The following is a 16,123-nucleotide window of genomic DNA, read 5'->3' on the forward strand; positions in this document are numbered from 1 at the left end:
GTGGAGTAGATGACACTGACGAAATAGCTCCCGTCAACAATTTCATGCATTCCTTGTTCAGCTCAGTGGATTTGTACTTGAATAACAAACTAGTCAGCAGCAGCATGGATACATACCCTTACCGTGCCTACCTGGAAAATCTCTTGACATACGGAACAGATGCCAAGGATAGTCATCTCAATGCCTGTGTGCTGTGGGTAACTGACGTAGCGGGCAAGTTCGACACAATAGATGGAAGCAATTCCGGCTTTCAGTCAAGAGAAGAAAAAATCTTAAACAAGAAAAGTTTAGAACTGATGGATCGTTTGCATTTGGACATGTGGTTGCAAGAGAAATATTTGCTGAACGGGGTGAATGTCCGCTTGAGACTGAATCGCAGCAGTGCCGCTTTCCATTTGCAGGCTGCTGATCCTGCTAAGGCTCCTAAAAGCATAATCCAGGAGGCCAAACTCTACGTACGACGCGTGGAAGTGTTACCCAAAGTAGGTAACGACATCAGTCAAACGTTGAGCAGAACGACCGCCAAGTATCCCATACGACGTGTGGAAGTGAAAACGTTCACCATTTCTGCTGGACTGCAATCCATAACCGAAGATCATCTGTTTCAAGGACAGTTACCAAAGCGTTTAATCCTTGGTATGGTCTCGAATTCAGCCTTCAACGGAGCCATCAAAGAAAATCCTTTCAACTTTCAACACTTCAACGTGAAGAAAATCGAAGTCAGTCGCGATGGCAAGACCTTGTGTACCCGACCTTTCGAACCTGACTTTGTCAACAAAAATTACTTGAGATCGTACTTGTCCCTGTACGAAGCCACCGGCCAGTTAGGAACCAACACCAGTCACGGCATTGAGTACGACGATTATGACGGAGGCTATGCTTTGTGGGCTTTCGATTTCACTCCAGACCAAGGCAGCGACGAGGGACATTTCCACCCTATAAAATCTGGCCAGATTCGTGTGGAACTTCAGTTTGCAAATCCTCTGCCAGCAACAGTGAACGTCATCCTGTATGCCGAATTCGATAATACCATAGAAATCAACAGTTTGAGAGAAGTCATTCTAGATTATTAGAAGCTATGGAAGACTGTTATCCCTCTTTACCTAGTGAAGAAACTTTGGAGATGGAATGTAAGGAGACCGTGGAAGGAGAAGAATCTCAAGACAAAGACGAAGAAGATATCATGATGAAGTCGAGATGGCCAGAACAAGAAGCCCATTTAGTCTCCTGTTTTGCCAAACACTTGGTCGACAAAATGACGGAATTGATCAAGAAAAATTGTTATGGATGTCAAAACGATCATCCCAGTCAAATTCAACACGATAAATGCCTGATGTTGAGTCAAGAAGAAAAATTGGACGAGTATCTGGACGAAGCTTGGAGCCTCATCTCGAACAAAGACGTGTTGCACCAGTGGTATAAAGACTTGCGTGAACATTCTTGTCCACCATTAACCACTCAAGAGATCCATCGTATCGAAGCTCTCCTGAATCAGAGTGAGGAAACAGAACGAATAACCGTTTATTCGTCAGACATTTTCAAGCAAAAAGTCAGGATCGAATTGACGACTTATTATTACCTGTGAAGAAGAAAAAAGCACACACAAATCAATGGATACCTGGGAACTTTATTACCTTTTGAACCACAGTTCGTATACGGCTTCTTGGAATCCTGTCGTCTGTGCTAAAGATGAACTCCCTCATCGCAAACCTAAAGACCATCAAGCTTACGTGATCAACACGGACGAAAGTCATCTCCCAGGAACCCACTGGGTAGCCGTCTACTTTCCTCAAGAAGGATGTGTGGAATATTTCGATTCGTACGGATTGCCCCCTTTGGAAGACGATATCATCGACTTTATGAGAAGAAATGCTCAAACCACCCAATTCAATAACGTGAAATTACAAGGCACAGATTCCTTGGTGTGTGGACAGTACTGTGTGTATTTTCTGCATCATCGCAGCCTGGGCTATTCCTTAGAACATTTAGTGACTCATTTCGATCCTCGTTCTTCTGCTAGAAACGATGTGAAAGTAGATCGATGGTTTTGTGACCATTATGCTTATCTTTTGTCTCAAGCTAGGAAACGTAGTGTCCATCAATGGCCTAATGATTTCCAACAGTGGAAATCACGATTTCATTCACAACGTTGTCAGCCTTGTTTAAAGTAGATTGTATTTGAAGAAAAAAATGTTTGTGATTAGAAAAAAATTGTTTCATGTTATGATGTTGGATTATTGTTAAAAATGTTGTTGTTTAGTGTTAAGTGATTTTTGAATAAAAAATGTTGTGTTTAGAAAAAGATGCCTTTGTCTTTTGTTTAGCTATAAGAATGTTGGATTGATGCTCTTTCATTTCTTACTATCCCTCTCATGAACGTTGCGGCTCGAAAACCGTGTGGGGGATGTTTTCCTTCACGTCCGCGCTTTCACTTTAAGACCCGGGTTGTTCCCAGTCTAGCCATCCATTGTCGACTCATCCTCCTAAGAAGATGTGCTCCAAACTAGCTAAGCTCAACGAAGCCTACGTGAATTTGCATAGGGTCAGACACAGTCTGATACCGAAGCCAGAAGAAATAGAGAATGTGAGAATGTTAAAAATCACTGAAGACCTGATAGAAGAGCTCTTCAGAGAAGAAATGAACAGGGAGAAAGAAGAATGGACAGAGAAGTACAGACTTCAGAAACAGCAGCAACAGCAGCAACAGCAGCAACAACAGCAACAGCAACCTGAAGCTGACAGAGGCTTTGTCGATTGCCGTATCGACACCAAAGAGTTCTTCTTCTCTTTCCGAAGAAGCAGACCTATCGCCAGAAAGTCTATCCTCAGAGGACATCGCATTCTTAGAAACTAAAAAAGAATGCCATAGCAAAAACAAAAAAACAGCCCTTTTCAGGGCTACCCAATACTCTAGAAAAGAAATAACTATTAATTTGCCAATGTGAGTATATAGAGTAGTGTGAAAATAAACACTAACTCTCTCTTAAAAATGTGAGGGTATGTGTTTGTGTGTTAGTGTGTTAGTGTTAGTAAGAGCTAAAAGTAAGTTGGTGTGGATAGTAGATTAAAATGATTTTTTTGGGTTATTGAGGTGTATATTTGGAGATAGATTGGATTGCTTTGCTTATGTGGATAGTCTATTGAAGTGATTTATAAAAAATTTTAAAATAGTGATGGGTAGCATAAAAAGTGAGTGAGTGTTTCTTTTAGGTCAGCGCGATGTTGTTTTTTTTGGTCATGATCTAGGTAAGATGAATTTTATGTTATTAGGGGGATGTTTTCCATCACGTCCGCGCTTTCAGTATAAATTGAAACTCGTTCGGCAGTCCAGCTACCCTTGTTGATTGATCAACACAGCCAGAAGAATGACTAGCAGAATAGTGAAACTGTTAGAACTCCAGATGCACCTGGAATATGCCAGGCGGATAGTAAACGAACTATCAGCGGAGGCTATAGTAGAAGAAGCAAGAATAAAGAAGGAAGAAGAGGAGAGAAGACAGAGGGAAGAGGAGGAAAAGAAAAGAGAAGAGATGATGTCGTTTAATATTCCTGAAACAGAGGATTGGGGTGCTGAAGCGAATCATCCTCCCTCTGCGCTCCCCAGAAGAAAGGTGAAAGAAGACTGGGGAAGAAGATGCGTGTGCGGCGCTAGGCCAGGAAGGTGCAACCATTAGATAGGTGCATCTGGAGTTTAAAAAAAACAGCCCTTTTCAGGGCTACCCAATACTCTAGAAAAGAAATAACTATTAATTTGCCAATGTGTGTAGGTAGAGTAGTGTGAAAATAAACACTAACTCTTTATTAATAGTGGAAGTGTATGTGTTTGTAAGAGCTCAGGTATGTTTGTGTGAATAGTAGATTATGGGTTTTTTAGCAAATGTGGAGAGTATAGTTAGGGTTATATTATATGAAATGAGAAAGTAGGGGGATGTTTTCCTTCACGTCCGCGCGATGTTGGGTCATCATCTAGGTAAGATCCATTTTATGTTTTAGGGGGATGTTTTCCTTCACGTTCGCGCTTTTCGTATAAGAACCCACAGTATTAGTTGTTCAAACCATTCTGCAAAGAATACAAAGAAGATGGCGTCAAACCAAATGGACAAATTACAAACCTTGCAAGACGTTTTAGACAACTTAGGAATAATGGAACAGATGCTATTACGACTGGTTGAAGACCATTATTCCTATAGTCCCCATCGTGTAAAGATGGAAATTAACAATTTAAGGAAAGCAAAGGACAAGATTAGTGGTGTTATGAAAGAGATCAAGGAGGAGAAGGAGGATGAAGAGGAAAAGATAAGAATAAGAACATGGAATGAAAAAATTGAAAAAGAAGAGGAAAATGAGAAGAGGAAGAAAGAAGAGGAGGAAGAGAAGAAAGAAGAGAAGGAGAAAAAAAAGAAGAGAAAGAGTGTTGGAGATAAAATAAGAAGTTGGTGGAGGAAAAGAAGAAATTAGAAGAAGAAGAAGAAGAAAACCCAAAGGCCCTTTTCAGGGCCAGCCATATTTCTCGAAAAGAGATAGTCTTTGAATTGCCTACCCCTTTTTTAAAAAAATTTTTTTTAAAAAAAATTTTAAAAAAAATCCCATGTTCAATTTCCCTTGTCGCTAGAGTGACCCAGGGTTTTTTCCCATGTTAATTCCCCTTGTCGCTAGAGTGACCCACGATTTTTCTCCATGTTAAATTTCCATTGTCGCTAGAGTGACCCAGGGGTCTCTGTAATGCTAATTCCCATTGTCGCTAGGGTGACCCCTTTCACTACTCCCCGGGAAGAACCACCGACAAACAGACTGTTCTGAAGTAATTACATATTTTTGTCTTGGATTCATAGATGCAATACTACTGTGGCTCTGACTATCCTGCACATGCTGGCAATATAATGCAAGTTATGTCTGACAAGAGGCGACATTGATGAGATGGTGACTTTAACTTTCTGGTTTCTCTTCTGCGTTTATGGCGATTTCCTAACAGCGTCGTTCTCAATATAATTTATATTAACATTTTCAAGTAATTCTTACTCGGCTGAAACACGTTGTCTTTGCAACTTATTACATGGCATCAACAAAACAAAGGGTTCGTGATTGAGGTAAATTAGCAGTATTATGTGTGAAATAGTGTAAACGAAAGTCATTTTAACACGAACAAAATCAGGAACGCTTATGTTCCCCTCCTGCTACAAGTTGGCTTTGGTACCATCGACTGAAATAAATAGATTGGGGGTAACATGTAGTACAGCCATATTTTATGTACACAACGATTACCTCTTTCCTAATTGACAAAACAACAGGAGCGTTTGATGTTTTAGTTTAACATTCCAAAATACTTCACAGTCTTAAAACATATCTAGGTGATATTTGTGGTCGTTCTTTAAATAGATTCTACATTTTAGTCGTACATTCCATTTAGAAGGACTTAACCATCATGTGTGTCAGATAGAAAGTACTTTAAATCCTTTGAGAAAAAGTAATTAATTTACTCTCTTCATTTTTTAACCTTCCTCGAGAAAGAATCACTGCCGTTTTCTAGAAATAAAAGAAGCACAAAAATAAAAATAATGCCAACATGTACGTGGCATTTTAACTTGCCTTAATTCCTGTTTAATGCATGAGTACAAATGTACAGTTTGACTTCTGATATCCTATTTTGTGGGAGTAATTATCTAATATTTGGACCAACGAATAATTATCGGGTAAACTTAACTTTAAATATAAATACTGCTATTGGCATAATGTGCCATCAGTTGGTGGATATGATTCTATGAGTCTAGAATTCGTCATTGCACTCTTCAGTGGTATAGGAAATACCCGTCATTTAGTAAATGTGCACGAAGGTGCTAAATTCTACTGTTTGCAAGAATAAAATCCAGCTAAATTTAGAGAGCGATAATTGGGACTATATTTATTTTCGTAATTTAATGATCCTACATTATTATCGACAACTGACAATAAGACTGCATCGATAACTACAGAGTGGCAAGCGAAGCAATACATATCATTCTGCAAAATGAGTTATTAACTCTGTTGTATTATATTATGGCGTCAAAACTACGTAGCAGCAATATAAGATATGGTGTAGTCCGCTGCGTCTCGGAGGCTGGCGAAAATTCAATACATTCATGGTTTTATTCAACAATATGACAGTTACATTTCTTACATTCATGTCAGTTTTCTCCAAGTTGTATGATGTGCTACTGCAGTCATATTGCCATCGCTTACAGTGAAATTCCTCCAAATGATAACAATTTAAACTCCGCACAGAAATGGATCCTGCTTGAAAACGAGGCTGCCGCGACACTTCGTTGTGTTCATTGCCAAATATAGGTTACATGCTGATTTTGTCTTCAGTAAATCTCCAGATTGTCAAATTAGTTGAATACTCACCGTTATAATCCTTCACCAAAACTAGGTCACAGTCGATGAAATATATATGGGGCACTGCTTGGCCGTGTTGTCTAATGCGTTCACCGTTCGGGATCACTGCCATATCACCTATGTCCGCGTAGGTTCGAGTCTCGGGTTCAGTTCATGTGGGTACGTGAGAAAGCCTGCCAGTAGCTTCTCCTTGGCATATCTTGTGCTGAAAAATGGCGTTAAACCCTACAACAACAACATAAAACCTATAATAACAATAATAGCAGCATCAACCACCTAATATATATTAACGAAACATAGACAGCTATGTTTATTTTCATTGAAATAACAAAAAGAGAGGATTAATACAAATTAAGTTTAATGCAATTATTATTGAATCCTTTTTCGTTTAGGTTAAAGTACTTGATACTTATTCATGTACATTGCATGGAAATTTGTTCTAGAAGTACAAAATCACACGCAGATTCTTTGCTCTAATGAATGATTTTTTTTAATTTTTAGTATCATTATTATTATCATTATGATTATCATTATTATTAAAAACATCTTCCGTGCATTTGAGCAAAGCTTATGTTGTTGTTGTTGTAGGGTTTAACGCCATTTTTCAGCATACAATAGGCTATGCATGGTGGCCAGTATTAATGATGGAGGAAAACCCCGGGAAAACCCCGGAAAGAACCACCGACCCACGAGAAGCTACTGGCAAGCTTTCTTACATACCCACATTGGCTGAATCCGAGACTCGAACCCACTCTGACAGAGGTGATGGCAATGATCCGTAACGGAGGGCGCTTTAGACCACTCGGGCAAAGCTTATGTTGGTTAAATAGTTACTTTATATATTCATATATATGTGTGAGTATGTGTCTTTTTGGGACGTAGTAGCTGAATATTAAAGAAGCAAAGATCGATATATTACACGATGCTTTATTTTTTGTGTTCACATAACTGTAAATATATTCAAGTGTCAGTATGAACGAAAATCATATTGTACTCATTTTGACATGACATATTCCTCTGTATCTGTCCTTCACAGGTGTTCCAAAGGCGTGTTGATGCTAGTGTGTCATTTAACCGGAACTTTGCAGAATACGAGATCGGATTTGGGAATTTGACAGGCAATTTTTGGTTAGGTAAAGTATACAATGTGCATGAGGTTTTGCGATATATCAATGAATTGACAAATCTTTGATTGTATTTTGTTCAAAGAATATATTACTTCCAGATCACGATATAAGATATCTAAGTTTTGCACAAACAAAAAGATAGTCTACATGATGGAAGAATAGGTACATCCCATCATTTTTCAAAACTGCTATTGTAATGCCTCTGCTGAAGAAACCGACACTAGACCATAACGATTTAAAGAACTACTACCCAGTTTCCAATCTCCCATTCATATCAAACATTTTAGAAAAGGTTGTTCTATCCCAGCTTGTATCTCATCTAAATTCAAACAGTGTTTTTAGCAATGTGCAATCTACATATCGCCCTTGCCACAGTACTGAAACTACACTTCTAAAAGTAGTTAATGACATTATCTCTGCTTTGGATAGCGGAAAGATTACAGTCCTCACCCTCCTTGATTTGTCTGCGCATTTGAGAAATAGACCATGATATATTACTTCACTGTCTCCAGCATGTATTTGGCATTCATGATACAGCCTTACTGTGGTTCAAGTCCTACTTGGTCAACAGGACACAAATTGTGTCTGCAAATGGAATAAACTTCAGCCCAGTTGATGTATGTTGTGGCGTTCCACATCGGTCTGTTCTTGGACCTGTTTTCTTCATTATATACACTCAGTCTCTCTCAAGTGTCATATATCATCATCCAGCGTCTCACCAATTGTACGCTGATGACACCCAAATATACAAATCTAGCCACCCAACTGAAGTTGATGCCACCATCCAAGGTGTAGAGAGGTGGATTTCTGATGTGAAATAATGGATGGCATGTACCAAGCTGCAGATGAATGATGTTAAAACTGAGGCCATTCTGATCACAACATAAAGACTTTCTCATTCACATCCCTTTACCTTAAACAATACATATCAGCAACACCAACATTAAATCCACACAATCAGTACGAAACCTAGGTATTACTCTGGACAGTACTCTCACACTGCATCAAAATGTCATGACCATATGCAAGGAAGCATAACTTGAGCTGAGACGCGTCAGCTCCATTCGCAAATATATTTCAGTTGATGCCATTAAAACACTTGTGTGTTCATTAGTACTTTCAAGACTGGACTATTGTAACTCAATTATGTCTGGTTCATCCCAATATATACTCCAGAAACCTTAAAAAGTTCAAAACACAGCTGCACGGATCATACTTAGAGTACCACGATCAGAACACACCTCCCCACTGCTCTGTACCCTACACTGGCTATCCATTCGATCGAGAATCAAACACAAAATGTGTTCTCTGTGCTACGTTTCACTGTCGGACTCTAGTCCAACATGCTATCCGATCTCACTCATGTGTAGAAACCAGCAAGAAACTTACGCTCCTCTTCTGACAATCGTATACTTATTATTCCCACTATGAAAACAAAGTCATATGGACAGAGTTCTTTTGCATACCAGGACCTAGCAACGTAGAATGAATTGCCCACTGCACTTAGACACAAAGACACGGTGATCACATTCAAGAGGGCTCTCAAAACTCACTTATTTCGACTGCAAGAACAAACTTAAAGACCTGATAATGTTTCCTACCTGAAATATTCTCAGAATGTTTGTTTTTTTAGAAATATTTTTCTAATTTCATGGTGTTTGTTTTTGTAATAATATTATTATATGATTTTTATGTTATAGGTGTTGTCTAATGTTTTAAAGCGCCTAGAGCTTCTAAAGATTAGGCGCTATACAAAGTCCTCATTATTATTATCATTATTATTATTATTATTATTATTGAGGAGCCTACTAGATATGTATATATTCCATTTAAACAATAACATTTTAATTGCAGACAGAAGATTTTATTGTTGTTGTTGTTGCTGTGGGGTTTAACGCCATTTTTTCAGCACACGATAGGCCTTGCATGGCGGCCAGTATTAATGGGGGAGGAAGAACCCGGGAAAACCCTGGGAAGAACCACCGACCCACGAGAAGCTACTGGCAAGCTTTCTCACATACCCACATTGACTGAATCCGAGACTCGAACCCACGCAGATAGAGGTGAGATGGCAGTGATCCATAACGGAGAGCGCTTTAGACCACTCGGACACTCGGCCAATCATCGGCCCCAGAAGATTTTAATGCAAATAAAGACGACGTACGACGACTATTTAGACTTCCTTATTTCTATACGACAGGGACAAATTGAAGAAGTATCAGCTACATGTCTCAAAGAGGTTTACTTTTATATCGTTGGTACAATGTAGAGAAGCAATTTGAAAAAGAAATGTATTAATCGCCATGGAGACATTAGAAGTTGGTATATTGTTGGAGCTGCATGTTTCAATTTATAATATATGCGTGTCAACGGGTCTCAAACTTCAGCTAGAAAAGCGACATGAGATGTGAAAACAAATCTATGCTATGTTAGGTTACCTACGCGACGAGACAAAGCTTTCTTCGAGGTAACTCAGCATACTTGAATTCGTAAAATCACAATCAACCGTTTATAACGTAACATCCAGACATGTAGAAAGAAAATCTTGCTAGAGTCACAGACCATGGGTATCAAGATCACGTAATCGACACATAGTTATCGGTATACAATAATACCTACAGAACATTGACTTCCGACTCTGCTGCCGACGAACAAAAAAGACATGGGCTATATATATATTATTAGTGGCTTTTTTCAAACTCATTCACTGTAAGGTAGGCAATAACAGGCTGATGTTGTTGTTGTTGTATGGTTTAACGCCATTTTTCAGAACTAGATAGTCAATACATGGCGGCAGGGCCGGCGCTACCTTATAAGCAAACTAGGCGGCCGCCTAGGGCACTGATTTCAGGGGAAGCATTTCTCCAAATCAACAACAGTTTTGAAAAATAAATAAATAAATTTCAGTTGTATTGATGGTCGTTTTTTACCCTGGTTTATTTCATGCAGGGACAAATAATCGGGTAGATTCATTCTGACCGAAACATCAGATATTCTCGGGGGGGGGGGGGGCCAGAATCTAACCTTGCCTAGGGCGCCAGATAGTCTGGCGCCGACCCTGCATGGCGGCCAGTATCAATGGTGGAGGAAGAACCCGGGAAAACTCCAGAAAGAACCACCGCCCCACGAGAAGCTACTGGCAAGCTTTCCCACATACCCACATTGGCCGAATCCGAATCCGAGACTCGAAAGCACGCAGACAGAGGTAACAGACTGATGAGAGGCTGATTCTGATATAAAGCTGCCTAATTCAAACCATCATTATACAAAACTGTTTATATTCATAATTACAAATAGACTGAATATATTCTATATTTGGGTTACTTTCTATACTGGAAACGATTGCTAACGAAAGTATAGAACGTTATGTCTAAACCAAGACTATTATTATAGCCAATAACTAGTTGTCTTTTCATACATTCACTAAAGTTTGTCCACAGAGGAGCACAATACATAGTGATGCAATAAGATCTGAATAATCTAATTTTGATATTCAATGAACAATTCTTAAATTAACGTAGAAGCATGTTTGTTCGAGTACACACAAATCGGTAAATATACAGCCTACCTGGCATCTTGAATCTCTGCAAACTTAAACCATCTTTGGCTATGTCATATAATCGCTACAAGGATACGTTATTTACCCATTGTGGGTGTTATTTCAGCTGAAGAATGTTTTTCAGTCTGTGAATACGTGAAGGGCATCTTCTCAAGCATGCGGCAGAAATAAACGTGCCCTACAACGAGAACGACTGAGACTTTACAGAACTACAAAACGGTCACACCTATGTATCAGCGAAATAATGTCTTGATGAATCGTGCACAGAGGACAGAATATCTCGCTGAGTAATCTTGAAAGATTCATATTTGAGATTATGGTTCTAACTTTGTGAATTATTCACGAGTAGTCCTGCCTATCTTGTTTATTGATACAACAATATTCTCAACCAAATGTTGCTTCTAAAGACTGGTCGAAGCTTGTCCTTAATCAGAAGCATATCACATCGCTTAATAAATCACTTAATAAATATATTATCCAGCGACTCATATGGCTTGCCAGGAGACTTCATAATATAGAAATCACGTCGTTATATTATCTCCTTTGGATACGTTTTGAAAGTTGTTATTGGAATCGGCGTCGGATTACGAAAGTATCCAATAATACTGGTAAAGCCGAGATTTAAAAATCATGACCTACTTGCCGATATTATGCAGCCTAATATCAATCGCTAAAAATCTTTACCTTGATCTAGCCAAAATAATTCCGTGTACTAAACAGTGAAAGACTGTTTATTCTTTTAAATAAAAGACCTTTAAGCAATCGATCTTAACATGTTTTGTATCGTTGCCAGAGTAACAGAAATAAGTATTCATAATAAACTATCTAACAAATATTGTAAAGTTACGGTTAGTTTCATCAAAGTAACTTCGACTTTGGCTTATAGATACATACATTAAAGAATATATCCCATTTATATAACAAAGCATTTTATCAAACATAGATTTGGATAAAGCATTATATGTTCATTATTCTTTGCAACATACCTATGTAACAAATCCATCCGACGGACTATTTGCCGGTCCTGGTCTACATGATTATCCAGACCATAGATAATATGCAAGTGCATCTCCATTACTATTCTTTTTATTTTCATAAAAATGTGGGTAGAAACAAACCTGCCGAGTGGCTTCCATCTCCATAAACTTCCTCGGATTCAATACGGATGAAATTAATGACGACGGAAGTAGTCTGTCCTTTGGCTTTGGAATGACACACCGAAATGATGATTATGCTCCCTTAATTTGTGCTAATTGATGCCGTGAATCACATAATCATCTAAATGAAACATAGAACACAATTTTCGATATATGCCTTGCGACATATCATCTTGCGACATCATCTGAACATGCCGCATGAAGACAAATCACCTAATAGCCGCAATTTTTTCCGTGAATAATAGTTCTGTCTTTCAGATGAATGCACTGTATAACAAATCTGCTAAGAGCAGCTAACTATTCATTTAGAAATACGTGCTCCTGTGAATTTGAGTTATTTCTTGTCTCAGTCGCAGCTGGGTGCAATATATGGCACAAACCATTGAGTATCGTTAATCTTGGAGTAACCTCACGATTTTAGTGATGAATCATATAAGGATGCTTCGTTGATTTATATACAAGTTTGCGACTTGCAGCTAGAGAAAACAAGTCTCACTGTTGTTTTAAACGTAAATAGTACTATATATTCATGTCTAACATGTTCTTAGAGGCTGGATTATGTAAAGGCGGGATATGCTTAAGTGAGCAAATCGCTCGCACTTACAATTTTGATAGTGGGAATGCAAATGGAATTCCATGCATCGAAAGTAATTTAAAAAACAAGGTAATATATTAGAACATAGAAGTTTAGGCCATCATCTATATCATACGTAAATGCATGTACACTTGTGCAGGATAGGATGATACAGTGTGCCCTTATTAGGTTGCGTATTCGACTGAAATAGAGTACTCCTCGAACCAATATCTAATAATGTATCTAAACATGTCCCCTCTGGTAAATAGTCCCACTGAGTAGTATAGAGGCTTACGCGTAAAAGTAACCTGGACAGAAAATTCATTGAAAGGACAGAGGCTGGGTAAAGCAGAAACCAACGAATTCTCCACCTCTTTTTGCAATTATAGGTCTCGTCATCATATATGGTCTTCACTGTAAATTTGATTCATCACAGGTTTATCGCAACACCTTTTTCACAATGTTGCATGTTAATAGCTTTATTGGCCCTCAGTGAAAATTATTTTTTTAAATACATTTTATATTTTAAATGGATCGTTATCTTGTGTTTTCTTTTCGTATCCTAGTATTTGAATGCTGTCTAGGCATTTTCGATTTACGGAGCTGTGACAGATCAACTTCTTCTATACCTGACGACTTTGTCACTTTTTACCTCGAAGGCCAAAAGCGAGTGCAAAAGTTGGATATATATATATATATATATATATATATATATATATATATATATATATATATATATATATATATATATATATATGTGTGTGTGTGTGTGAGTGTGTGCGAGTGTGTGTGTGTACTCATAATCTGTGTGTGTGTGTGATTTGAATTTTTAATGTGGCTTTAATGTCCCTAGAATGCCTGTAGTGTGTCAGTCAATGGGGCATCATGCCGAAGGCATGTTGTATCATGTCCCACTTAGTCACATTATCCTGACACCAGGACGACCAGTGCCTAGATAGACAGATGTTAGTACCATTTTTATAAGTGTTTGGTATGACTAGGTCGGGGCTTGAATCCGCAACCTTTCGCATCAGTGGAGCACGCTCTAAACACGTATGCCACTGGAGCGGTATATATATATATATATATATATATATATATATATATATATATATATATATATATGCAATATACATATTTTACCATTTTTCCTTATTTCTCTTCACTATATTTAGCCAAATTAAGCTCAAAATCGCGTAAATTGGATTTAGCATCTAAATGATGTTTACTCTGAAATCTGTGTTTCCTAACATAAAAATGAAATACCTTAATATTTTTATCAGATGTTAATAAATATATTTTCCAATAAGCTTTATAAAGATATGTGCACATATTAATACGAACGTTTAAGCTGCTTATTGTGTAAGCATTATGTATTGTTTCTTCAGAATGCACCAAATGATATACTTGCTTCACAAGGTTATTTTTGCTTATGTATGCAAACATAAGAGAGCTTATAACAATAATTGTCGACAGTGAAGGTTAGATAAGATTTCAAAACATTAAGTTCAATATGCTGTTTCAAAAATAATACAGTCGAAATAGAATGTAATTGTATTTTGTTTCACATAGTTTTTTATTTTACGGTCTAAATGTAATTACACTCGTTTATTTTGAAAACAACGATCCCCAATATTCCCAGATTTTTCGATGAATATGTTTTTAAGTCTGCGCAAATACTGTTATATATTTACACCAGGTCTGCGTGCGCTGTACATGCTTACAAGGCAGCATAAAACTCTCAGAGTAGATATGAAGACGGCCAATAATACGAAATACTATGCGGAATATTCCCAATTTTACATAGATAGTGTGCCGCTCTACACAGTTCATTGTCAAGGATATTCAGGAACGGCAGGTATGTATGAGGGGTTAACGAGCACTTGACTATCGCTCTCCCCATTAAAAAAGGAATAGATAAAAATATATGAGAGCATATAATTATCACATTAAACCAGAGTTGTTACTGTACTGTGTCCTCCTTGTATTTCTCGATAATGCGATTGTGTTTAAGATTATATATATATATATATATATATATATATATATATATATATATATATATATATATATAAGACCATTGGAATAAATAATTTGTTTCCCAAGATTTATTTTGAACGCTCAGGTAAACAAATCGCAAATATGTGTAATACTAGCTTGTTAAGGATTTTGTTTCTTTTCATTAATTTACTGAATGCATCCATAACCTTTATGGGTGAATATAAACATGTTATATCAGCCATTACGAGTTTCAATGATTTCCATAATCTTGCTGTTATATTAGCTTACCCAAAACCTACTGTCTGCGGATGTTTTTTTTAGGGAAAGTCTCACTAGTTGTAGTTCAATGTGCTTGAAAAAAAAATTATATTCTCAACAAGTAAATCACGTTCGAATCGGTGCGGGTCTGATCCAATTCATTTGTAGCTTGCATATGAAAACAGTAAAAATGTTTTCGTTCCATATAACCATATCGTAACGAAAAACTGTCCCTCATTTGTTTTTGAACATAAGATGAAACTACGCATCTCAACATAATATTTTGGGTATCAAACACAAAAATTCTACATTTTGTGATTTCTATTGAAGGAGACACCTTTCACTCTCACATATCCAGCAACAATGTTCAATTTGATGGTATGGACTTCACAACACCAGACAACAATCGAGGAAATAACTGTGCTCATAGCTTTTCTGGAGGATGGTGGTATGGGAGTTGTTTCAATGCAAACCTGAACGGAATATATAGGATTCCTGGAGAGGACAATACTAATTCAATAATATGGTATGATCATTTGAGAAACGAGGGTTCTTTGAAATTTGTTGACATGAAATTGAGATAAGGACTTGAAATAATATGTCAAAGTAATCTTTCAAAAATTAAATGTTAAGCTGGTTTCCAAAAGAAATGTTGTTGTTTGGTTATTTTTGCTGATATCTTAAAATCAAGTGTTGTCCATTCTTCTTATATGTTATCTATTTCTCAGGCTCCATATCAGAATGAATATCCCTATGTAAGAGTAATCGCTCTTCACCTAGACTCGGAAGAGCCTCAGACCCAATCCTGTGCAATACAGTTACAGTGGTTAATAGAAACCTAGCTCTGTGTTTTTCCTGTGATACAACGGCTTCCACCACTGAACAAGATTACTCAGCTCGACAACTGAGTCTCCACAAAAGCCACTCAATAAACAGTAGACTTCACGCAACACTCTCTCTCTCTCTCTCTCTCTCTCTCTCACACACACACACACACACACACGCTGTCAGATTTCATGTATAGAAATTTCGTATTTCTACATTAAGCAGAGAAGTGATATTCACCATGTGCGTG

At 37.6% G+C, this 16,123-nt stretch overlaps 1 protein-coding gene across 1 annotated transcript in view; it reads left to right on the top strand.

The window, feature by feature from the left end:
- Positions 1-15,632, top strand: part of LOC149793668 (techylectin-5B-like) — a 45,962-nt gene extending 30,330 nt beyond the window's left edge. The window contains exons 6-8 of the mRNA XM_089969033.1: positions 7,409-7,505; positions 14,489-14,647; positions 15,379-15,632. Coding sequence (XP_089825159.1) covers positions 7,409-7,505; positions 14,489-14,647; positions 15,379-15,632 — 510 coding nt within the window. The remainder of the gene's footprint in view (positions 1-7,408; positions 7,506-14,488; positions 14,648-15,378) is intronic.
- Positions 15,633-16,123: the final 491 nt, after the last annotated feature.

Source organism: Sinohyriopsis cumingii, chromosome 8 (genome assembly GCF_028554795.1).
Source record: "Sinohyriopsis cumingii isolate HCF-2022 chromosome 8, ASM2855479v2, whole genome shotgun sequence".
NCBI classification, from domain to species: Eukaryota; Metazoa; Mollusca; class Bivalvia; order Unionida; family Unionidae; genus Sinohyriopsis; species Sinohyriopsis cumingii.